This window comes from Lontra canadensis, unplaced genomic scaffold (assembly GCF_010015895.1).
Source record: "Lontra canadensis isolate GAN:19392208 unplaced genomic scaffold, GSC_riverotter_1.0 scaffold44, whole genome shotgun sequence".
Classification (NCBI taxonomy): domain Eukaryota; kingdom Metazoa; phylum Chordata; class Mammalia; order Carnivora; family Mustelidae; genus Lontra; species Lontra canadensis.
In genome coordinates, this window is record NW_022631038.1 from 5,507,696 (window position 1) to 5,533,420 (window position 25,725).

The 25,725-nt window shown below is 41.6% G+C and overlaps 2 protein-coding genes across 10 annotated transcripts in view; one reads left to right on the forward strand and one right to left on the reverse strand.

Annotated features, from left to right (window-relative positions):
- Nucleotides 1-1,351: 1,351 nt before the first annotated feature.
- LOC116876212 (forkhead box protein D1-like) lies at nucleotides 1,352-11,688 on the reverse strand. 3 transcript variants are annotated; one of them, XR_004384360.1, is made up of 2 exons: nucleotides 7,184-7,415; nucleotides 1,352-1,918 (listed from the first exon to the last, which is right to left on the reverse strand). XR_004384360.1 is itself a non-coding variant. In XM_032872238.1 (2 exons), exons 1-2 carry the CDS (start codon nucleotides 11,686-11,688, stop codon nucleotides 1,884-1,886), a joined length of 495 nt encoding a protein of 164 aa, XP_032728129.1. In that variant the 3' UTR covers nucleotides 1,352-1,883. The 3 variants fall into 3 exon arrangements, 2 of the variants coding, with proteins under 2 accessions (XP_032728129.1, XP_032728128.1); XM_032872238.1 differs by lacking the exon at nucleotides 7,184-7,415 and adding an exon at nucleotides 11,229-11,688; XM_032872237.1 differs by lacking the exons at nucleotides 1,352-1,918; nucleotides 7,184-7,415 and adding exons at nucleotides 2,776-3,104; nucleotides 11,229-11,688.
- A 32-nt stretch (nucleotides 11,689-11,720) lies between these two features.
- NETO1 (neuropilin and tolloid like 1) overlaps nucleotides 11,721-25,725 on the forward strand; it is a 122,632-nt gene continuing 108,627 nt past the window's right edge. For 6 of the 7 annotated variants that reach the window (XR_004384359.1, XM_032872234.1, XM_032872235.1 and 3 more), the window contains exons 1-4: nucleotides 11,721-11,970; nucleotides 13,940-13,993; nucleotides 14,227-14,364; nucleotides 20,414-20,662. Coding sequence is in view for 6 of the 7 variants with exons in the window: in XM_032872234.1 (XP_032728125.1) it covers nucleotides 11,943-11,970; nucleotides 13,940-13,993; nucleotides 14,227-14,364; nucleotides 20,414-20,662 (469 nt within the window). In the remaining variant the exon portion in view is untranslated. The remainder of the gene's footprint in view (nucleotides 11,971-13,939; nucleotides 13,994-14,226; nucleotides 14,365-20,413; nucleotides 20,663-25,725) is intronic. The other variant, XM_032872236.1, reaches the window with a different exon arrangement.

The following is a 25,725-nucleotide window of genomic DNA, read 5'->3' on the forward strand; positions in this document are numbered from 1 at the left end:
ACTAATCATTTATTCTATGTCTGTAAACTATGTTAAATATTTCCCTTACAGATATCTTAATGATGGATTTCATTTTAGTTGATATCATTTGACATTGAATCAGAAAGACTCATTGCATTGACATATTTAATCCTTATATGTTCATAGCAAATTAAATTATAATTTAAATAATTTCTGTAGATCTGTTGTAATTACAGTTTTCCTTTTTTTTCCTTTTGCTTTATTTATTTAGTAATTTATTGTTTTTACTTGTATCTTCCATTGGATGGGTTGAAATTTTTTTTTTTTTTTTTTAAGATTTCGCCTACTTATTTGTCAGAAAGAGAGAGCACGAACACTGGGGGGCATCAGGGGGAAAAGGAGAAGTCGACTCCACACTGAACAAGGAGCTCCATGCAGGGGTCCATCCCCCAGAACCCCGAGATCATGACCTGATGAAGGCAAACACTTAACAGACTGAGCCACACAGGTGTCCTGAATGAGTTGAATATTTCTTAATTGACATGAACATTCTACGTTGTTCTAGTCATATAGTGATAACCTCTGATTTATTTATATAGAGTTATGCTTGTATTCCCTACCAATGGCTTGTGATATTCAATATCTATATTTTTTTTTTATCCAAACCAGACAGGAAACTTAGAACACACTTAGCCTCTCTGTTCTTGCCACCTGCCCGCCATACCCAATATGTGTCAACTGTTCACTTAGAGAACAATAAATTTTTCTAAGACTTTGCTCACCTTTATTTCCATATTGCAATATATCCTCCTGAAGTCATTATTCTTGCTGCTATAACTAACATTCTTAAAAATCAGATGTGCTGAAAGTATCTTTCTTTTTCCTATTGAATTTAAGCGATGGTTTATATGCAATGCCTTTCTCTAACACTGACAATACAGGTCTCTTGACTTTTTGTGCCCAGAAGGTCTCTGTGAATATAATTCTACTTTTCAGAAGATCGCTGTGAATATAATCTTCTTTTCTGAGGTGCTCTATGTTTTTTTTCTGTTGGGCTTTGTTTGCTATTGTTTTCTCTTTCCTTTCTTCATAATCTTTCAGAACTTTCTCCTGTTTTTGATTTTATTAAATGTTATTATTGCATTCAAGTTGTTTGTTTCTTTTTCTCCAAAATATGCTGCTCAGTACTCATATGTGTTTTTGGCTTGATGTCTGATAAAATTCTTTAATTATGTTATTATTAATATTTCTCATATTTTGTCATTTTTAACCTTTCTTTCATTCTGAGATGTATGCATAACCTGGTATGTCTATCCCCCCATCCATTAATATTTTCTTGATGTCTTCTGGGAAAGAAATTCAACTTTGACCATTTCAATACATTCATTAAGTTTTTTAACATTTCAAAAATGATCATTCATAGACCCAAATTTCCAATGTCTTCTTCTGTGTCAGTGATCTATTCCTAAAATAAACCAACTCAAAACCTAGTGGCTTAAAATAAAACTCAATTTATTAACTCATGATTTTGTGGTTAGCAGTTTGTACTCTGCTCAGTTGGGTGGCTTTGTAGCTGGTTTTATATGAAGTCATTCATTCAATAGTAGTCATTAATGGCTCAAGTAGTGTCGGATGGTCTAAGATCATCTCACGCAGATGTCTTGCAGACAGTGATGGCACTTGGCTGGGAGTTTGTTGCTCTAGAAGCCTTCACTGGGATGGCACATCTATGTTCCAGATGGTATCGTCCTTCAAGAGGCTGTCATTTTTCACCAGTGATGATGGAAGACTTCTCATGAGCAGCAAGTTGAGTCCAGTTTATAAGCACTTGCTAAGTCTCCGCTTATATCACGTGTGCTAATGTCTCATTGGCCAAAGTAAGTCACTGGGATTAGGTGATGGAGAAGCAAACTCCAGCATCTTTATGGGGGAAGCATCAATGTCATATTATAAAATACTGTGCAGAGAGAGAGGGAGGAATTATTGTAACCATGGATGACAACCCTCTACTACACCTTTGTAACTTCTTAAAGTTTTCAATAGCCTTCTTTTATAGTGAGTATTTTTTTCTTATGCTTATACAGATATTATGCCTTGTCCTCCTTTCAGAGTGCTTGTACAAAGTCATCTGTTATTCTCTTGGGACTAGCAGCTGTCTTGATAGGATGCTTATGTAAAGGAAAAGCAACAATTCAAGCTCTAGTTTGTTCTTCTCCACCTCAGTTTGGAGTATGTCTCAGGATAGGAAAGCTCTAGTGTTTTCATCTTGATTTCTCCATCCTTTGTGCACCTCATAATAACGCTGCCCCAGGTACTACTCTTGTTCCAGGGCCTCCAACACCTTTAGTAAATGCTTGATCCAAGAAGGAGTAGATATGGATTAAGTGAAAGGATGCTGGTAACTTCACTATTTCAATGGCTCCCCACTATAGCTACACTCCTGGTCTCCCTGGATATTTATTGCTCACCCAGATGTATTCTAGCCTGAGGATGGCAATGGGGTAGGTACAGCAGATTATATTTCCAAAGATGGTTGTCATCATATCTCTAATTCCACATGTTCTTCTGCAATGCTACCATGTCATTCCCCTGCTGTGAGGTGGATCTTAATTTTCTATGTCCTGGAAACTGAGTGGACCCTGTATTTTGTATTCCTTTGACCAACAGAAGATGACAGAAATGATAATGTGCCACTCGAGGCGTCCATTTCCACCAGGCCTGCAGTTTGCATTCCCTGTTGAGTCAGAAAGCACTGTGAGACACACAGGTAGTCTTGAGAGTACCAGTGTGAGAGCCCCAGCCATGTGGAAACACCAGAGGACACATCACTGAGGAGAGAGAGAGAGAAGAGTGTCAAGGGATTGGAATTGCAAGAAAGGGAGTTTTCTGGAAGTTGAGCCTCAGTTCTGGCTACTTTGGCTGATACCAACTTCATGGAGCAGCACCAAGCCACCCTTCCACACTCTTCCTGAGAGTTTGTTTTCAAATGAAGCCTTGGGGCAGTTTGTTACACAGCACAGAATTAGTACTTCGAAGGGAGAAGGTGCTGCTGTGAGAAAAGGCTGAAACAGATGGTGCTGTCTTTGGGACTGAGCTTCTAGAAGTCAGAGGCCTTGAGACCCCGAGGAAACTGTGTGTAGGAGCTGAAAAGACAACGTGTAAATTGTTGTCAGAGGCAGGAGAAAAGTTGGCAGCTATCATGTTGTGATAGAAAGTGTAACACGACTGTCACCTGCGTTAATGTAGAAAATAGAAAATATACCTAGTGATGGAATGGATTTAGCTAAGGAGCTTCCTGAGAACGTGCCAGCAGGTTTCTTAGAGCTGGGTGCAGCAAGACACAAGTGAGAGGGAACAGCTACAGATGGAACTGTTCATTTTTCGAGCAGAATTTAGAGGAAATAGAAAGGAATCAGAACTTGCTATGTTAAGAAAACAAAACTTTTTGTCATTCTCAGCCTTTTCGGATAGCAAAATACTCTCAAATTTAAGAAATGGCTTAGAAAAAAGTCAGCCTGGGGCATAGCCAGTAAAAGGGGGCTGGAGAGGAAGTTCAAAACAAGGTTGAAGTTATAAGAACCTTGGTTAAAAATTCGGAGAGAATAAAATGTGTCAAGAGTCTCATGAGTCTTGTGCATCCTCACAACTAGACCAATAGGACAAGGGAAGACGTTGAAGGCGTTGTTCCACGTGCCTCATGGTTAGCCCAAAGCTGAGAGAAATCTCTCAAGGAGATTAACGAGTGTAATTTTTATCTGATGGAGGGGAGCCCCTCTAATAAGATCTACAGGAAACCCACAACATTTTAAATAAACGTATACTTTTAATAAAAGTATACTGACAAGCTTCCAGAGCAAAGCAAGGGTATATTTACAGCATTAATACAAACTCTCAGGTGTGTCTGGGTCACCCAGTCAGTTAAGTGTCCCACTCTTTCAGTTCAGGTCATGATTCTAGGGTCCTGAGATCAAGTCCCTTGTCAGTTCCATGCTCACTGAGGAGTCTGCTTGGGGTTTCTCTCCTTCTCCCTCTGCCCCTGCCCTTGTTTTCTCTCTCTTTCTCAGATATATAAATAATAAAACAAATCAAAACATACAAACTCTCCCTCAGCACCCCCCCCCCCACCTCTAGCCTGTTGTGTCTTTGCTGCAAGCCCCAGTTTTCTCAACTCAGGACACTAGTATGTTTGATTTCTTGAAGAGAATCTCACAATATTTGTATTGTTACAAGCATGGCCATGATATAGGCCAACTTTTCTCAGCTCAGCCATGAATCAGCATTGTTACATTAAACCGTAAAACCACATATGTCTTAATGATAGAACTATATTCTAGGGATTGATAGAGTTAGAGATATAAATGCAGATATAATACAGACAGAGATACAGAAATAGTTTTGGGTATACATAGCATCCAGGTACTTGAGTTTTTATGAAATTGTTTCCATCTACCAAGACACAAAAATAGGTAGTTTTCATCACTGTGTTAATAAAAGTAGCAATATTTATTTACACATGCCTGTCAGTGTGCACCATGCCTTACATGTAAATCCATTTCATCATTAAATAACTCTGTATATCACTATTCCATCTTACAGGTGAGAGAAATAGGCTAAGAGAGTTTAAGTAATTTTTATGTGTTTACTAACTGACAGAGCTGGCATTCTCACAAGAAATTCCTGACTCCAATCTTCTCAACTTGTACACATCACATTTAAACAATGTAAAAAGCTTATTAAGGAATTGGCCTTTCTTCCAACAGGTGATGTTATTCAGCTTGGTTATATGTAATGTGTACCCACCTGCTTTCTCCTTATGTTGTACATGTGTTTCTATATGAATGAGCATACAGTTATTTATTTATTCTAGCGAGACTTTAACAACAGCACAATTATCGCTGCCATTCCCCACTTAAACCTTCTATGTACCAAGGTCTTTCTCTTCCCTAAGCTTTTCTCCCCCCCGCCCCACATTCACCTGCTGTTTTCTTTAATTGCTCTTTGATTTTTTTTTTTTTTTAATACTAACCCTCACAGACACTTACACTCAGCAGTGGCAGTTCTAGAAGCATACACACTCTAGCCAGGAGTAAGTAGAACAATGGCAGAAAACATTAAGTTTCCTTTGAGCTCAAGGAAATGCATTCAAGTTGAACAGCAAGGTTTGTTTTTGTTTTCAGCTGTGAGTTGGAAGATCTGGAATCCAATAGTTACTATGTTACAAATAAAGTAACACTGTGGAAATTACTGCACTTCCTTTGGCCTCATTTTCTTTATTCTTAAAATGATAAAATGGGAGAAGATCAAGTATTGCCAACTCACATGCATATAGAAGTGAGGCAAAGAAGCCTTAACAATTCTAACTCTACCGTGTGTCCCCAACAGTCAAAACTGGTGTCATAACAGTATTGGCAGAGATGTAAAACTGCTGGTGAAAATGGTATAGAAGTGTGGATATTTCCTACATCGTGTCTCAGAGCAGTGGAGGATGGCGGAGATTGTAGTGTGTGATCAAACATTTGATTGAACTAAAAAGGCTGCTGACATTGGGAAGGTTAGTTAATTGTGGTCCAATCAGGATTTTTCAGAGAAGCAAGGATTATTAAGAATTGAACTTAATAAAATACATGCCTCAAAAGCAGCAACTTATAACCTTTGAGCAAAAGAACTCTGTTGTGCTTTTAAATTATGAATTAAAATGATTTTAACTTAGTTGCTCTTGGATGCTAACTCTGATGTTACTCAGTTCTCATACCCTGACTTTGTGGGATGGGGTTCCTGTAATACCAAACATGCCATCCAGCTTGCAGTCTCTAAGAAAAACCTGAAAACAAACATCTTTTTAATAGAAGATTCAAATTTGTATCCTATGCATATCCAACAGTTCTTATGGGTCCGTCTCATTCCTTACCTGTCTGTTTCCTTGATAAAGGTGCATCCTGTACAAAGGACTGTGTTAAGACAGCTTTCAGAGTGCCCCTCAGAAGGTCAATGCTTTATATCATTTCCAACAACCTCTTCTTTCCTTCTACTCAGTTGGAGAGCATCCTTTTAGAAGGAACTATAATTGCCACAGGAGGGTGCACTGTGCAGAGCCACTCATAACTACAACAAATCCTTTATTTCCAAGCTACATATATTGAAAATTAACTATGTATGTCAATTAGAAAACTATTTGCAGACTACTGTTTAAAATGGTACATTTACAAAAGGCATTGATAGCATTTTTCCCTCAATGTTTTAAAATCATCATAACTGTAACAGCCTGGCAAAATTTTTGCTGCAGGATCACTCCCTTCTGAAATTGTATTTTCTTTTCTTTTCTTTCTTTCCTTTTTTTTTTTTTTTTTTTCACCTTGGTGCTAAAATGGGGGGGGGAGGCCATTTTACATTTTTCTTGTCTTGCAAAAGGAACTGAGAACTTTGGGGATGTTTCTTGATACATATTGAATATTAAAGAGAATGGACGGCCAAGAAAAGAATAGATACATGAATTTGCTATTATATGTATTAAAAAAAAACAATATTTTCATTCAACATTCATTTCCATACACCACAGCTTGTTCACTCTTTACAATTATTTCATGAGTCAGACATAAGTCCTGTCCTAGCCCAACATTTAGCTTTATTTTCAACAAGCACATCCTGGCTTTTGCTGTTTTCTAAATCATCTACTTAGTACCCAATAAATCATAATCATAGCATGTCATGTCCTAACGATGCAAAGGAAGACAATTTGGATGATGCTGTTAACTTTTATAATTAAGCATAAAAAATGATACCTGATACAAACAATAGTCACATATGTGGTTTAGCAACTTTAAGTGAAACTTTGTATTTCTTAAAGGACATATTGTCATGAAATGTATACATTTGTTTTTTCAGCTTAACTTGTACTTACTAAATGTGGTTAGATTCTTTTTTCAACTAGTGATTGTTTTTTCCCCAAAATCACAGTGAGTGGTTGCTATGGCCCAAGTCAGTCCAGAGGCGGATCCTTTAGGGAGAACAGTATACCTTCCCATGTCAGGATGTATCTTCTAGATGTTCCTTTTGTCTGTGCTGATTTACAGAATACTAGCTATTAATTAGGCTGGTGACTATTTTTTTTTAATACTGATGTTATCTTTATAAGCCACTGTCAACTAAATATTAATCACAAGTACAATAAAGCTTTTCTAAATTTTCCCATAGACAGGTCGATCATGGAGTTATTTTTACTTACCTCATTTCCCCAAACAGAGATAATCATACATTGTTCCTGGAGCACAACCATCATGGGATATGAAACATTGTGGACAATGACCACACATCTGTAAGTACTGATGACAACTGATGGAATAATGTGTTCTGAAAATTCTTGCCCACAAGAGGCTAATATCCCTGCAATATCTAACAATACCATGTATTCATACTTCTAAGAACTCCATGTTTTATTTCTCTATCATGTTCATAAGGTATCCTGCCTGGTTGAAGTGTAAGATTTCAATCATGAAGATTGAAATCTTATCAAATCTTATCAATCTTATTCAAATCATGAAGATTTTCTACTCTGCCCCAATATATTTTCAGATTCTTGAAGGTAAGTGGCTTCCCATGTTGGTTCAAGTTTCATGTTAGAGAATTGGAGATAATTTTTAAAGACCTTTGATATTTGGCAGCATTTATTAATAATTGTTTTTGATAAACTAATACCGTGATGTGTAGATTGGTGAGTTAATAAAACGGAAAGACAACTTTATGTAACTATGCAAGTAAATGAAAATAGTTATTTAAAATAAGTTTATTTAATATAGAGTGTCAGAAGCACTATTTTGTTTGCCGCTTTTGTAACATCATCTGTTACGGTCATAGAAAAACAACTTTGAGGATGCCATACTGCAGATAAATTAATGAAAGAGTCTTAGAGGATCTGAAGCTTTCTAATTTTTTATACAGAGCTATGAGCCTCGGACAAATACTACTTGCTTTTGAATCAGAAGAGCAAGCGTCCTATACCAATTCTTTTAAGGGTTTTGGGAATCTTTCTTAACATTTATCATTATAAGATACAATGTAAGGAAACCAATGTTACCTTAATTGGGTTCCAGAATTATGCATTCTGCATTTTTTCCTATAAGTAGTATCTACTTCAGTGCTAATTTTGAAGAACTGTGACAGGCACCATCTTCTGGGACAGCACATTGAGTTTACAAAACTATCAGTTTATAACCACTCCCTTTCAAAACCATTAAGTCTTGAAACCTGACCATATGTATGCATAACCTTCCTTGGAGAAGCTGAACTTTTCCCATATGTTGGTTTTTCTCAGAAAGAAAAATCTTGTGGGTTCCCATTAGGGAGGTAGCATTACTCAGCAAGTGGTGGTTCTAAACTCAAAAGTGAAAAGGCAGTTTGCCAAGACAGCAGAATGTGGTGGGTAGTTTAAAGTATTTCTGCATGCCTGTGTAGGAAAATGAATAGAATTTTCAAGGAAAAGTTGCAGCCACAGCCCAGGAAGATTGGGCAATGGTGCAAAACCACATCATCCGTCCGCCTCAAGTCTCTGGGTGAGTGAGCAGAGGACCTGGTCCAGGACAGGCACATTTCTGCCCTCAGCACTGAGGTCTGAGCAGAAATGTCACCTCTCAGGCCCAGACACTGCCCAGGAGAGCTCTGGGGTTCATAAATCAGAGAGGCCACTATGTCTGAGAATTTGACTTCCAACACAGACATATGGAGCCACTAGGTTATTGTGGAGGAGTGAGAAAATGGATAAAAAGTTTTTATCACCCTCCCCTTTTTTCCTTCTGGGATTTCCTTCCTACATTTCCTGCAAGAACCACTTTTGCAGCAAAATTTAGGAATGGCCACTTCCTTGGCCCAGTAACACAATCTGTGTGTTGGGAAACTGACCTAGGCAAAGGCAAGGAAACAGGTTAGACATACTTGAGTGGGTGGATTTACCGAAGTCCAAGTTTGTATTCTCTTATGTTCAAATGGCAACTGAGAAATGTAGTGCTTTCACTAAGATATTTTTTAACATAGTTACTATTGAATGGTTTTATCATTTTCCTAAAGAAGACATATTTTCTGGGATGCAAAACATAATTACCATCCAGTTTTAAAAGTTTCAACATTCCACAATCAACATTTGGGGTTGAACATCTTTTGAGGACCCTCCCTCCCACCTTGGGGACCTGTGTCTGTCACCTATTCACACATCTATTAGCCACTCTAAAGATCCGCTAACCATCCTCTGGTCACTCCTGCTTCTTTGCAATTGGGACATTTCTTCCTCAACCCCACTCCCATCCACCCCCAACACCCATGCTGGGACAAGAATCACGTGAGGGTCCTACGACTCCCAAGGGACCTTCTGCTTATTTCTCCTCTTGACCCTTTTACAGGTACAAAGCTGGCCAGATATACACCGGTTTTCTGGGGGCGCTCCTCCTGGCTTTCCATCCATCCACCCATCCCTTGCTATTTCCTTGAGCTCCTAGCTCCTCTGGCTCCCATCAGGTGGAGTTAGCTCTCTGTCGGTGCGCAGTCTGTCTGTCTGTTCCTCTAGCTCTTGGTTTCCTCCTGCCCCATCTACTCCCCCCCGCCCCGCCCCGTTCATTAAATGGATGTAAACACACACACACACACACACACACACACACACACACACACACACCTCTACCCTCTACCTGGTCACTTTTACCCACCTCGAGGACTTGCAGCTGCCTCGAACCCAGAAACCAAAAGCTCAGTGGAAGGAGACTAGGAGGTTGTGTTTGGACTCGGGGATCCCCCCGCCCCGGCCTTGGGGGTCGCCTCACTGTCCCTCTTGTCACGTGGCGGACAGAAGCCCTCCACCCTCGTGGCCGCGGTGCCAGGGGAAGGCGCGCAGCGCGCTAGCACCGCCACCCGCACGCACGTCCCCACGTGGGCCGCCCTGCGCCGCAGCAGCAGGTGCCGCGAGGGGGAGGCCAAGCCGGGAGCCCAGCGGCGACCGCAGCCCGGCGCTAACACTCTATCGTCCCCTCTCACGGCCCTGACCTCTCTCCTCCGCCTTCGGAGGTGGTCCCCCGCGTCGCCGCGCCGCGCCTCTCAGCTGGCCGCCTCCTGAGTCCTCCCTACCCCCAAATAATCACCGCCATCGTCCCCAACCCGAGCCCCAGGCCGCGCTCGGGAAGTGGGGTGGGGGAGCAGCCCTGGGGTCCAGGACCACTGAGGCGGTGGCCGGGGGTAGCGGGCTTCGGGGTGGCGGCGAGGTCCTGCCGGCGGCGGTGGTGGCGCGGGCGGTCCGCAGCGGCCGGGGAGGGCGGGACGTGGCGGGCGGGGAGGAGGCGCTGCTGCAGCGGCCGGGGTGGGACTCCCCCTCACCCCTGCGCGCTCGGGCCCTACGCCGGGCGGCCCGCTGTTCACTCTGCCTCCGCGATCGTGCGTTCGCATTGCATAGCGGGGCTTTTCCGGGCCGTTTCCCAGCAACTCTCCCCCCGCCCCCTCCTGAGTTCAACGCGCTGCGCCCGCGCGTGTCGGCGCGTGTCGAGGTGGGGCGGGAGGTGTTCTGTGTTTGCCCTGGGGCTTTTAAATATCTGGGCGAGGATGAAGGAGTGTTCGCAGAAGCACTTTGGTGGGGGCGACCTCCGCGTCAGGCCGGGCGATTAACCGTGAAACTTTTGCCGCTGCCTCTCCCTCCGGCGCGCCCCTGCCTCGTCTCCCAGCCCGAGAGCGCAGTAAACGGCAAACCTGCCCCCACAAGCCCCGATGAGAGAGACAAACCGCTTCCTCTAGACAGATGCAGTATAAGGGGTGGGAGACACATCGACCGCAATCTCTAACCCGTGAAAAGTGAACCCTGAACCCCGAAGGGAATTTTTACGCGATGGATCTTCCCCCTTGCTCGCCTTTTATCGGGCATCTGGGTCCAGCTCCGGATTTGCTTGCTCCCTTCGGGTCCCCTCAGCCCGGGCTGGCCGAGTGACGGATCCCAGCCTGGTCCTCACCCCCCCCCCCCCCCCCCCCCAGCATCCGAGAGCGGGTGTGATGTCCTTGCAGCCGCCGCCGCCGCCCCAGTCCGCCGCGCACCAGCCCCGGGGGCGCCGGCCGCGCCGCGCTGCCCGATTTCGCCCCGGCTCCGGGCTTCCCGGAGGGTCGCGCAGCCCACCGCTATGACTCAGGCGCCCACTTGGTAACTCTGCCATCTTCCTGCTCCTTCCTCCTCCCTCCCTTCCCCGCCCCCTTGGCCACCCCCGTTTCCCTCCTCCACCCTCACGCCCTCCTCCCAGACGCCCACCCACCCGCTCCTCTTTCCGCAAGATCGCAGAGGTGGCGCGGAGCCCGGCGAGCCGATGACGGACCCCTTCCTCCTGTCTTCAATGCCTCAACGGAAGATCCCCAAGGGCTGGAGAGAGGAGGGCTGCCGCTGGACATCCTCCCGGAGAGGCTGCTCCGACCTGCTGCTCGTGGTGTACGAAACTGGGGACTGAGCGAGCCCCAGCCGCCGCCGCCGCCGCCCGCCCGCCCCGTCGCTGCCGTCGGTCTGGACTGGCCCCCGCCTCGCTGCGACCGCCGCCAGCCCCGGCCCCGGCCCGGGTCCGGGCGCCCCGGGGCTCGCCCCGCGCCCGCCGCCGCCCGCGCGCAGACTGCCCGCGCGTCCTCCTGACAGCTGCGGCGGCGGCGATGATGCAAAGGAGGAGGGTGCTGCCGCCGGCGGTGCTGATGGTGGCGATCGGCGCCCGGGTGTGATGCGAGCGTCATGGTGGGGATGCTGGCTTCGCGGCGGTGAGAGAGCGAGCGAGAGCGAGCGCGAGCCAGGGGCGGAGGACGCCAGAATTCGGATCTTGCTGCTGTGTGGGCTCGGTTCGCTCTTTCCCCCCGCTATCTCCCCCCTACATTTGGTTCTTGGTTTGCACATTTAAACCCCCCGACTCCGTCCTCTCCCCACCACTGGAAGTCTTCCCGGCTCTAAATGGAATTAGTGGAGATCGGAGCCTCTGGTGTAACGAACAGACATGATCTATGGACGCAGTTTGTTTCACAGTGAGTACCTTTCCCGCCGCGCGGGTCCACTTGCGGTCCCTCCTCCCTCCTCCTCCCTCGTGGCCGAACGCGCAGGGGAAAGCCTAGCCGCGGCGCTCCCACCGGACCCCGCAGTCCCAGCGAGTCCCGGCACCTGTAAACTTTCTGGGCTGCAGCATAATCAGTCGAGGCGTGGGGGCGGCGCCCGGTCCGTGGTCGCTGGGGCTCAGAAGCCGCGGGGGACAGCATCCTTTCCGTCTGCGGGGACGTCCTGGGGGCGGAGGCGAGCACGTGCGGGAGCGCCTGGGAGTGGGCCCGGTGAGGGCGCAGGTGGAGAGGAGGAGAGCGCGGGCCGGCAGTCTGTGGGCTGCAGGGAATGGCCCTTTTCCGGGGGCTTCCGCGGGCTCCTATTTTCCCTCCAGGAGGGAGTTTAGGGTGCACCTGAACGCAACGCTTGTGAGGAGGGCGCGGGCCAACCTCAACTCTGTGGCCCGAAGACCTTTAGTGTTGCGTTATGGGTGTGCGGGAGCGCATGCGATTGAGAGGAAAATGGCTTCAGAAGTCATCAAGTAGAAGGCAGTGTAAGAGAATGTGTGGTGGAAATTCCACATTAAAAGGCTAGGATTCCAGTGTTAATCCTGTGCCACGCAGTTAAAAGACCGGCTTTGTGGATGTGTTAGTCATAGTACTTGCTCCACCGTGTGATTCCATCAGAACAGGAAAAGCAGAGTAAAGACAGCACCGCGAGTACGTCCTGGTATTGATGGCCATGTACCTGTGTTGTTTGTGTGTGTCTAGAAACCCGGCAAATTAAAATAAGATTTCTTTTTTCTGTTTAGACACAGACGACAACAGTTAATGTTTTAATCTAAGCGAATGATCAGGCAGGATTAGGAAGTAATATAACTGGTACACTCTCTCAAATGCCAGTATAAAAGCCCACGTTCTCTTCCTGGAATAACCTAAAAGCATAAATCTATAAGCTCCTGCCATGAGCTTCGGTTGAGGAAATCATCGCAAATTATACCTTCCCTTTCCCAAGTTAATTTTAAGTGGAAATATGATTATATACCCAATAGAAGTTAGAGCTTTTAGGGAATAGGCAACAAAATAAATAACAGAGATAAAGTAGAAGAGGAAAAACCAGTAATTATGAAGACTAGATTGTTTCATTACTCTTCTAGTTTCAGGTTCTATAAACATGGTGTGTAAATCAAGGTACAAAAGTCAAGCAGAAGTTTGGGTTTCAATGGTCTTTGCGGATTCACTCTTGTTAGAGATCGGGGTCTTTTTTTGATACTGAAAAACTGGCTCAGTAAAATGCTCATTTCTGGATAATACTGAATATTAAGTCAAAGTTAAGATTAGAAGAAATTAACTGCATAGCTTAGGAAGTGGTGAGGACAGGGGTTACTCGGTAGTATAGTACTTTTTTATAAGAAACATTTTTGTAAAACTGCTTAATGCTGTCAATCCAAATTTATCTGTGTTTCTCCTGTTCCCCTCCCCCACATGCCATAAGATTTACCCTAGTATTTATTTTCTCAAATACATCAACACTGGCAGTGCCTTGGGGTCAGTCACAGAGACCTACCTCACTAGTTGCTTTTTCCGCCTTTCATTTGGTTCACTCTTCGTCTTCTTTGCTAGCAAAGCCATTTCCTGTGGGCAGTTGGAAACAATACAGGTCTTGAAATCCTACTGGAATGTGCTTGAGTAAATTACAGCATTGCCTCTGAAGTCTTGAGGTTCACATTTGCAGCTTTTGGGAATCATTCATCCTTAACTTGCATTACTTCCTGAAGGGATTTCTAAATTTTCCTGATTTGTACATTTTTAACCAGTTTGGGCACATTCTGAGTGAACGGAACAGTTAACAATAATACAGTGAGTCTGCTTTGATATTATCTTATCTTTATGTTGTTATAGAATGTGATCATTTCAGTGTATATTAATATGATCTCTTTCTAATTTTTCTTTTCTGTTTCAGTTGTAGCAAGTTTAATCATCTTCCATTTGTCTGGGGCAACCAAGAAAGGAACAGGTGTGTTTCTTTGGGAAAATGCAGTGGAAGACCTCTAATTATTTACATTTTCCTATTTCCCCCATATTCTTAATATTCCAGAATATCTGAACATTTTATAGTGTGTATAATTGATTGATTTTGACTAAGATGACATTTCAAAATTAATTTACTAATGGATATTATAAGAATGTCCTCTCTATTTTTAGTCTTATAGAAAATTGGATGATGGCACTTGTTTTTATTTTTTACAGAAAAGCAAGCCACCTCGGAAACTCAGAAGTCAGTGCAGTGTGGAACTTGGACAAAACATGCAGAGGGAGGTATCTTTACCTCTCCCAACTACCCCAGCAAGTACCCTCCTGACAGAGAGTGCATCTACATCATAGAAGGTAAGGGGCTGGACAGACAGGGCTGGAGAGAACTCCAAGCCAAACCTGGCCATCACTATGATTTTGATGGACAATATGTGTATATATTAAAAAATTGGTTTTAGAGACCATACACAGAAATATCTCTTAGTGAATCAAATAACTAAAATTTGGGATCAGACTAATTACTAAAATTATTTGCAATGGGTTTTGAGTAAGTAAATTCTGACAAATAAAAGCAAACAGTTTATTTTGCAGTTAACAATTGATTTAGAATTCTTAATTAATTGGAATGGACGCATAGCTGGGATAATATTACCTAAATGTATAACAATTTTAGAAACTAGTATTTTATTGGTTACCAGTTAGTAGAAAAGCCTATACATTTGTTACTTTTCTTTAATAATATAAAGTACAAAAATAGATATTAATGTCAAAAATCAATCTATAATCATGTTTCCAAATAGTCTGAATGATAGTTGCCTTAATTTATGTTAACAAGTGGCATTATCATCCTTTAATGCCAAAGTCAGAATTCCAAATTATGATGCTTCTTTTCATCATTTTCTTTCCTAACTCAAAAGATAAATAGTTTTGAGAGATTCATTTCCCTTTGAACGTTTCCAATTTCCATTACCCTTGTAGATAGCACTCGATTAAGTAACAACTTTCTAAAATGAATGATTATTTCATCTACTGATGAAGATTTCAATATTATAAGTGTTAATACCTAAAAGCCCCAAACCTGCAACCCTTTTCCATACCCCACACACATAGACAGATTGGGCCATCTTAATGAAAAAGACAGTGTATACTCAGTGTATATATCCAAATGAGGGGCATGTTCATTTGGTAGATCTTGGAAAGGAAAAGGCTTTCTGTTTAACTGATTTCAAGAATTCCTGTTTAGCAATGATTCTTTTTTTCTTTTTATAACTTTTAAGCTAAGGATATTACTTCTCTCCTTTCTGTGTTTGAGGGTGAACTTTTAGCAAAGATATACTGCACTATAAGAAGGAGGAAAAAAAGCATAAGCTGTGATAATAAAAAGAGGAAACAGAAATCTGAGCTCTGCAGTTTTATTGCTCATGTGATTGATAGAAAAAGAAATTGAAATATGGAAATTCTGGGTTAAACTTAGTTGTTCTCTTCACCAAGTTAATGTTACCTATCTATTATATGTATATCTGTGTCTTAACGTATATTAAAATGTTTAAACATAGGTGGTAGGTACTTTTTGTTGTCCTCATTTTATGACAAGGAAACAGACACAGGGAGGTTAAATGTCTTGCTTAAACTCACATGATTTGTGTTTTGAAGCAACAGTATTTTTAAACTTAGAATTATTAAAAAGAATAAAATCAATTAGTTCTCTCATTTGAAGGATTAATTCAGAAGCAGATCTTTGTATATTAATTGTGCTTCCATGTTTATTGTTATTTAGAATTGAAAAGCATCACTAGCATTTTATTCTCACATCATGCACATATCTACATTCATTCCTAGTTATGTCAAGGACTAAACATAAAATTGAGACGTCAGTAGAACTTCCTGTTACTATTAATCATACTTCTGCACTGTTTTTGAAATACTTCATACTAGCCATTATTTTCTTCCATACATTTATTTAGAACAATTACTAAGGAATAGACACTCTTCTAGATACAGTTTAGAGAGTCTTTAATAAAACAACCGTGGTACTTGCCTATGGAACTTAAAATGTGGTCTGGGGAATATGCCTCATTCAGTACACAGTCTAAAGGGACCCCCAAATTAGCAGTGTTTGGAGCAGAGAGGAGAGGAGCCTACGAGAAGAAGGAGATGCTTTCACTCAGTTTTGAAAAACTTCAGGGAGGTAATTCTCTATTCAGAATGGCCCATGCAAAAGCTCAAGATATGGTGTGATCTGGACCCAGGTGTAGCTTCTGCATGGTGTGAGGAGAGGGAGAAGCAAGGAAGTTCAAGAGGTCGACCGTCTCAGATAAAGAACTGGTATTCTGTCTGGTCCAGCTGTGAAAGTTTGAACTTGGTATCATAGACAATGGGGTGCCACTGAAATAATTTAAGTGGAAAAATAATAAGCTGATATTTTGGTGAGGTGACAGAAGGAAAAGTAGTAAGCAGAGACTACTGTGAAGGACCACATAAGCCATAGCTCTTACAAGTAAGATCTAGTATAGTAAGAGCCTGAACGGCACAAATAACATTGGCTGTGGGTCAAAGGGAGAGATAAAAGGTCTTTAGGAAACTGAGTCACAAGTGCCTGGATGTAGGCAGGAGAGATAGGAAATCCCGACATGATTCTTGGTGACATATAGATGGAATTTCTTTTTTTTTTTTTAAAGATTTTATTTATTTATTTGACAGACAGAGATTACAAGTAGGCAGAGAAGCAGGCAGAGAGAGGGGGAAGCAGGCTTTTCCTCGAAGAGCAGAGAGCCCCACATGGGACTTGATCCCAGGACACTGGGATCATGACCCGAGCCGAAGGCAGAGACTTTAACCCACTGAGCCACCAAGACGTCCCTATAGATGGAATTTCCATGCCAGGTAAAGAATGTGGGTGGAGAAATAGGGTTTAAAGGAAAAATAATGAATTCCGCTTTGGTGTTTATAGAGATGTCGCATAAAGAAATTGGATATGTGAGTCTTTAGCTCACTGGAAAGCTCTGGGCTGAAAATAGATATTTATAGGTTATAAATATGAATTGTTGTTGAGGCTCTTGGTATGAATAAAATTATCCAGAAAGAGTATTTGGAGCACTATTTTATAAATCTTTCAAAAAATACAGATCCCTGGGTCTGTCCCCAAGAAGTCTGGTTTAATTTGTTTTTGATGGAGCTGCAGGCATCATTATATTGTAATATATACATCCATTGGGATGCCAGTGGTACCCAGAACTCTGGTCTAGAAATAGTGGAAAGAAGACATAAAATGGGTTTCTGTAAAACAGCAGGTAAGGGATGGGAGAGTAAGGAGAAGGTAACAGGGACTGTGAAGGACGAACCACAGAGGGGGACTAGAGATCAGGTAAAAGATGCCCCAGCACATAATGGAGGTGGCATTTCAGCAGGAAGGGAGTAGCCAAAATGCCAACTATTACAGCAAAGACAAGTAAGGTAACAGCAAATACATCTATTGCATGAGGCCACTGAGAAGCTGATAGTAACTTTAGGACGTGTGTACTCATTACCCCAGTGGAGCTGGGAACTGACTCACAGTGGTGGGGGGGGGGGCCTGGGGGGGTGGGTGTTGATGGACCCACTGTAGGAAGGCAGTTACTTTCTTTGTCTTTTTGTCTTTTCTGCTTTCAGGGGGGCAAATTGTCATGTTTAATTCTGAAAAGAGTAGCCTCTTCTGTAGAAAAAGGTGAATGTAAAATCTAAGAATGGTCTAAATCATTGGTCAAGTTTCTTGAGGTAGGACAGGTTCTGATGAACAGTGGAGGTCACAGGAAGGAAGATCCCTTTTGTGGTTTCAGGTTGTCCTAAAACTCCCTCGAAGAGGGGGCAATGTTCTGTAGCTATGTGCAGTTTTCAGGTGAAAGTACTCAGGTCTTCAGTGTACCCATGGACAGGTTAGGAGGGTAAGACCTCTCATAAAGGAACGTTAGGATCAGATACCAGATGACTTAGAGAAAATGTGGACGTGAAAGGCAGCTGTGAATTGAGAGATTCAAAGGGAAGGAAAACGTTAAGCGTAAGGAGCTGAACCTTGAGAGCTTCCAATGCCGTCCAGGTACTATAATCACTTGTTTTGAATTAAAACAACCACATGACATGCTCACTTATAAAACCCTATTTTATTGCCTTTGAAAATTCAGTTAGTGGAATTTTGTATGTGAGTGTGTGTCGTTAACTTCAACATGCTGACCAAAAGAAGATGAGCTGTCCCCGTAAGTGTGGCCCCCCCAAAGGCCACAGTGATAGTATGTGTTGTAAAGGAACATTGGGAGGTTTGTTTTACGTTCGGCAGAACTTAAGCAACAGTGAAAATGAAGGTATGCATACATGAGTCCATGTTTGATGGCCGTGCCTTTCCTAATAGGGAAAAATAGATGGATGTTGCTTCCTGAGTTTTAAGTAAATTAGCACAGTTGTTTTCAATACTTTATTGTTCCCTAGACATACGTTATTTACATCTGAAAGAAATATCCTACATTCTCAAATAGCTTATTTCCTTATAAAACTTATCATACTGGCTTGCCGATGAGCAGATAAAAAGGCACAGGCTATAAGATACTAATGCCTACAAATGATATACTGAATTCTACTACATCAGTAGGTCCAGTTTCTTGAGCCTTTGCCTTTTTGTTGCTGAACAAATAATCTCAAGGGGGAAAAAAACAAACAAACATGGTTTTCCAAGTAATTTCTTAGGATACTTTCTAATTTTCAGATATTTTTTAAAAAAATATTGAAACTTCATCAAATCTATCAATATGCTAATACTACAGTTGTTGACCTTTGTGACTATACTGTAGTGGTAGGTAAAACCATCCCTGGTTTTTCTTGAAGAGTAATAAATGTTTCTTTTACAATGTCCAAAGAGTTATAAACATTTTCAGAGATTAAAAATATTCCCTAAAATAGGCTTGTCACATGCATTGACCTTTAACCAAATGAGCTTCGATTATTCTGTATGTCTCTAATTTCCAATTTATTATGTATCTCAATTCCCTCTAAATTTTTGACATCCAAGGCTTTTGTTTTAAAGCCACCAAGGGTGATATTCAATACACATTTAAGAACTGGTGTGGTGTGGACAGCAGTCATTCAGAATGATTACTGACCACATGGGGAGCAGGCCGTGCTGTACCAGCTCATAACTTACAAGTTTCTGGAGGGTGTTGGTCCCTGAGGAGGGCCACACGGCAGGAGAGCACTCAAAGGACTCAAGGCAACAGCTGTTTACTAACTAGAATAAATGTGTACGGATATTTTGACAACTGTTATGGCTATTCTGGGGTATCCTGGCTGAATACCAGTCTGGAGTGCCAGGATTTTGAGCTGTTTTGGACAGGACAAGGGAGAAATAGCAGGGCTTTAGTAAGTGCATCCAATGTGGAGGTCTGTAGAGCTGCGAGCCCTCTGAGGCTCTTCCTGATGTTGTACAGAGCTCTAAAACACATTTATGATAACCTCATTTACTATTCACCCAAAAGAGATTTTTTAATTTTTATTTTATTTTATTTTTTTTTTTTTTTGAGAAATCCTCAATGACAAGTACTGTGCTGAGTGCTGAATTAAGAAGGTGAATACATTTTTCCTTAGTGAGTAGATTCAGACGGGTGGTTCTTATAAACAAGGTTTTCCTGCATAAAGAGGAGTCAGCAAATTGGAGTTAGATACTCCAGAAAGTGCTAAAATACATGAGAGCCCAAAAGAGCACGCTGCATTAGAAAACAGTGTTTCTGCAGTGGCCAGAACTTGGGCTGTGTTTGGAGTAGGTAGACCCTGGAAGTCTGAGTAGTAGGAGACCCTCAAGGGTCCTGCAGTGTCAAGTGCATCAATCACTTTCCTGTAGCTAATTGAGAGTTGCTAAGTTTAAACCTGAGGGTGACGTGGTGAGATTTGTGTACTAGAAAAATTCTTCTTAATACCCTTGTATATGCACTTGGGTCTAATCAAGACATCTGACTGGGAGTTTTTGAATGTTTGGGTAACTCTATGCTTAACAACTCGTAAGTGGCTTTTGACCTTAAAACTGGACACCTAAGAAGATATGAGCAAAGTGACAGAAAGATGTCTTTCTACTTTCTAAACCTGACGTTAGTGGTCTTTCACAAAAAATTCTGTGATTTATGAGGTCTGTGTTAGACATTGAAGCAGTCATTTTATATCTGAATAATCTTTTGTGCAACATCACCAGTTTTAAGGAGCATCCCTGAGACATTCTTGTGGAAATGTTATCCCTTAGAATGCTCTGTATTACAGACTTGCTTTGCTCTTCTACTCACGTTGTGCTCAAAGTTTGATAGATGTACAGGTACAACCTGAAGTAGAATTTAAAATATCTACCTAAAGATTGAAAAACGGCCGTCTAGACATAGTCTTTCCTTTTTTACAGCTGCCCCAAGACAATGCATTGAACTTTACTTTGATGAAAAGTACTCTATTGAACCGTCTTGGGAGTGCAAATTTGATCACATTGAAGTTCGGGATGGACCTTTTGGATTTTCTCCAATAATTGGACGTTTTTGTGGACAACAAAATCCACCTGTAATAAAATCCAGTGGAAGATTTCTATGGATTAAATTTTTTGCTGATGGAGAGCTGGAATCTATGGGATTTTCAGCTCGATACAATTTCACACCTGGTAAGTGAGGGTTTGGTTTATTTTCCCATGTTTTTTCTTCTTTAGTTGTCTGTTGTCATAGTAGAAGAACTTTTGTAAGACAAGTTATTTTCTCAAGTAAGTGTCTAGCTCTATTTAAAATCACATCTACAGTGCTTTCTCTTTTCATTTCATAAATTCTGAAAGCAAAATAAATTTTCCTTAAAATTTAGCCTCCACTAGAGGTGAGTGTAATGACTCAGGGGTCTTCATAATCATCAGGAGTACAGTTAATTAAATGGATTTCCATTATGCTAAAATGTGTAATTTGAGAGGCGGTCTGTAATAAAGAAACTAATTACAGTATACATTGAATCCCTATAAACTTGAAAAGGCAATTGTAGTATTGTAAAATGTATCCATCAAAATGATCTTTGGAGAACTTGAATAAAATATTCTTTTGTTCTGAAAATTATGATTTTTAAAGCAAATGGATCTTACTATAAAGCAGTCTAATCCCTTTTTAGAAATGCAAATTCCTGAGAGTTCTGATGAAAGCAAAACTGAGACCCATAGCAGCCAAATATTCATTTGCAAAGTCTACAGACATTATTTATCATTACACAATTATGCATTCTATGTCAATTTTCCTTTTAACTTGCTAATATTAAAAAAAGGGTCTATGATGTCGACTGGCTCACTTGATGATGAGTTGCCATTTGTTACAATAAAAATTGGTTATCACATTTTTAAATTGCAACATCAGGCTGAAGCGATTTGAGATTTGATGAAGTGAAGTCATTTTTTTAATGGAAAGATGACTCAACTTTACATAAACCATGTTATTTATACGTAATTACATATTTTTCCAGTCTGTATATATTGCTTTACTATAACAGACGGGAGATGAAATTGTAGTATAAGTAAAATTTGTTGAAGTTTCTATTACATGTTATGGAGGTAATGTAAGAGCAGGGCTTAGCTGCTCAGTTCAAGCACTGAAATTTAAAAAAATAATAATATAAGATTAATGAGGACTTTGGTTATAATATCATGGTTTATGTTAAATAAGTCATATATTAATCTATCATATGTATTAACCTTAAACATTAGGAATGTTTTCACAATATCACTAAGAGATATTGTGGTTTTAATTATGTTTTGTTAATATTGGATTTTTCACAGAAGGCATGGTTATTTCATATTGGTGATTAAACTAACCTGATGTGTTCTGAAAAATTGCAAACATTGAGATTACTTTATTAGTTGCTAGAGTTATACACAGAAATGTGTTTTGTTTTTTTTTTCTTGACTGATAATTTCGAGTATAACCATGACCTAAAGATAGTTCTAGGCCTTTATAAGTTATGTCTTCACCCTGAGATTGGAAATCATGGGGATAATGTCTAGGATTTAAAATTGAGGTTGCATAAAGTTGTAGGGTCAACTTTATCAACATAAGCATTGCTGTCCACGTTTCTATCTCTGCCAGAGAGAACATAAATGTTGGAGCTCAGTGTGGTCTCCCAAGGTTTGAAAAAGCCACTCTGGTCCCTGTTCTTTGCATCTTGTTTCTTTAGAGTCACTTTACTATATCTGTATATGAAAGGAGATTTTATTGCCAGGAACTACTGAATCAGAAGGAAACGTGAGGAGATGATGGCATGAAACTGAGGATGAGTTATGGATTGAGCGAGGCTCCTGTTTCCATTTAGATAAACTAGAGTAAAGTAAGGGCGCGGGGAGGTGTAGGCTTGGCGTACAAAGGAAGAGGACGACCATAAAAGGAGGCTTGTAAAACTTCCATGACTGCCGAAGTTGATGTTCCATGGCTCAAGGCCATTGCCTGAGTGGCACAATCATCTACAACTCATTTCATAAAGAGGCAGGACTGAGGAAGCCAATTAGTTAATGAAAGAGGAAGGGGGCAGGGATTAGTAATAATTCAGACAGCATTTAGGGAATAGGGAGTCAGGCAGGCTTCAGTTTAATTTGGGCTTAATTTTGATATGGGAATGTGCTTCAGGTGGTGATTTGGGGAAATTGAATAGGTAGAGTTCGTGAAGTCAACTTCATGATTTAAATCGTGAATCACTGTTGCTGTCACCAGGTGGTGACACCAGGTGCTGTCACTAGGTGCGGTCTGAGTGGACCCCACATTGGAAGGGGATGCCCCTTGCCCACCAGGTCACTTCCAGAGCTAGACCCCACCGTGGTTCTGAGGAACACTAGTTTTGGAACACATCTGGCCTCAACACTGGCTCTCTTATTTCTTGCTTGCTGTAAACTGTGGACATGATCCTTCATGTTCTATGCCTCATATTTTAATTTATAAAATAGGGATGGTATTGACCACCACATTGGAGTGTTCAAAGATTGCGTGTTTGCCAACCAATGCCTGTCTATGGATTTTTCACTTCATATGAGATCTCAGCTCTTGGTTGCTATTATTTTTATTAACTTGATCACATGTTCTTTAAGAACAGAGGGGCCTTGTTATAGTTTATTGGGAGAACAAGTGTCCCAGAGACTTTAAATTACAACCACTCTCGCTCTGTTTGGGAGGCAGATGTGCAAAACGGGAGCCTGAAAGATGTCAGTTCTCCCTGTTCATTTGTTTGAATGGGTCCCGGCCTCTGTGCGGGGTTGTCGTTATTCGCGTTGGAAGCCATAAAATACCTCAAAGCAGAGACAACAGTGGGAAGGCCAGGTGGTCTTTACTGTGTTTGTGAGCTTCCCCCAGTCTGAAAACTGGATCTTCACTGATAGTCTCAGAAACTTGAAGTCAGCCTACTGAGAACATACCCACTTTTAAGAATGAATGACATCAACCAAGCCAAAAAGACTGAATATGCTTATAGACTCGTAGACATCGATACACACACACATGCACACGTATATACACACATGTAAACCTACAGGCACTTTCAGTAAGAATTCTTGGAATCACACAGCTCAGCTTTCCTTGTAAGGAAACATACGTGCGTGGGTATCCGGTTTATAATGAGATTGCATGGTGGGTGTGCGACCCAAATATTAAAGCTTAATTACATGAATACTGTTGACTAGCACACGGCTAAGTTTCGTGATGATCCTTCTCTGTGGCACTGGACCAGTTTTTCAAGGGTGCTCTTACGTCTCAGATTGCCACGGGTCAATTCCTCAGTCCTGTCTCTGCTTTCATGCTGCCTGACCGGGACACTAATTCGGGTCAACTCTTGTCTCAAAATTTGTTTCTATTTCTTAATACCTGAGTCTCTTTGGCTTTTCTTCCTACACAACTTTAAAAAAACAGCCTTTTCATTCTGGGCACCTGCGTTCCGGGGTGATGGTGGGTGGGAGCTAGCGAACTGGAGGTCATGTGTGGACGTGCAGGGTAGGAGGGCAGAGCCAGAAAAGATGCTATGGAAGCACTCTTAAAGGGGTAGCTCCTTTCTCTCCTGACACACGGGACTAGTCCTCACTTCTTATTTCATGGATTCTGCTTATCTTTGTGTACTGTGTCAGTGCCCGGGGCCCACAGTGCGCCAGTGAATTCACCCAGGGCTGTAGTCAGGCACATGTAAGAATTGTGATGTTGAGCAGGACTCAGAGAGCGGTTGGCTGGGTCTTGCCTTGGAATCTGCAGAAGCAAAGGACAAAGGTGGGGCCTGAAGAGGGACCGGGGAGCCAGAGGCCTGATGGGAGGCCCCAGGGTGATCTGTAAGGGAACCTCTCTTCTTCCTTTGTAAACACAGTTGTGTTGTGAGCACTCCTCAACAATGTGCTCCCCCTTCGGAGAAGAGGGATGAATTCAGAATCACCGAAAATGTTAAACATGACATGATGGACAATTTGGGAGCCACAGTTAATGAGAAAACATAAGAAAGTGCCCATTGTAGTAAAATGATATTGTTTTCTCATCTTCATAGGACTTTTTAAAATCTTTTTTAATATTTTATTTATTTATTTGACAGAGAGAGAGAGAGATCATAAGTAGGTGGAGAGGCAGGCAGAGAGAGAGAGAGGGGGAAGCAGGCTCCCCACTGAGCAGAGAGCCCTATGTGGGGCTCGATCCCAGGACCCTGAGACCATGACCTGAGCCAAAGGCAGAGGCTTTAACCCACTGAGCCACCCAGTACCCCTTTTTTTATCTTTTAAAAAAAGTAAGGGCATGTACTGCATGGAGCACTGGATATTATATGTAAATGATGAATCTTGGAACACTGCATCAAAAACCAATGATGTATTGTATGACGATTAACATAACACAATAAAAAATAAACAAAAAATAAAAGAAAATAAGCTAACTCGAAATAATAAAAATAAACAATGTAAACAAAAAGAAGGAAAGCTTAAATCAAATATATTGCAGAAAAATGAACAACGGTTGCCCTAGCTAGGTAGGGGTTGGTGGAGAATGAGGAGGAATTGAAGGGACCCAGATGGGGACATGGTGACAAGGTATTAACATTATTAGTAATACTTTCATTTTTGAAAAGGATACTACATTTTTGGTATGACTTATGTAAATAGAAGTCTTTAAGATTAAAAAAATCAAAAAAGAGAAATACTTTAGTCAGTAATCTTTAAACGAATTTTGGAGCAGAAGAATATCATTTGTCTATAATCCACATTTTCTTTTTGACTCAAACTGAGAATGCTTTTCAAATTGAAAATAATTCTCCCCTACAGCCAGATCCCTATATGCCTCAATTTTCTTTACCCCTGGAAAATATAAATGAAGGAGAAAACATGTAACATCTGCTGTACCCCCAGTCCAGCGGCATTACGAAGGGCTTTATTCAATATTAAGGAAGACAAACATCTAGGATGCTCTACTCTTGGGGAAAGTAATCCTTTCAGTCTCTTTAGGAACAAGTCTCTTTTGTTAGCCTTGTGCTTTTCTTCCTAGTAGAGGCATTTTCTGCTTATCACCCACATATAATGTTTATGATCTTCCTCTTTCGATTATTTCTTTTTCTGAATTAGTTTTATGAAACAATGTTATATATACCCTATTAGAGAAATTCAACTTAAGGGTTGTGCCTCAAAATACCAAACAGGTGAGGCAGAGTCAGGTGTCCCCCTATACGTGAGTAGAGTTGTTAAATATGTTGAGATTA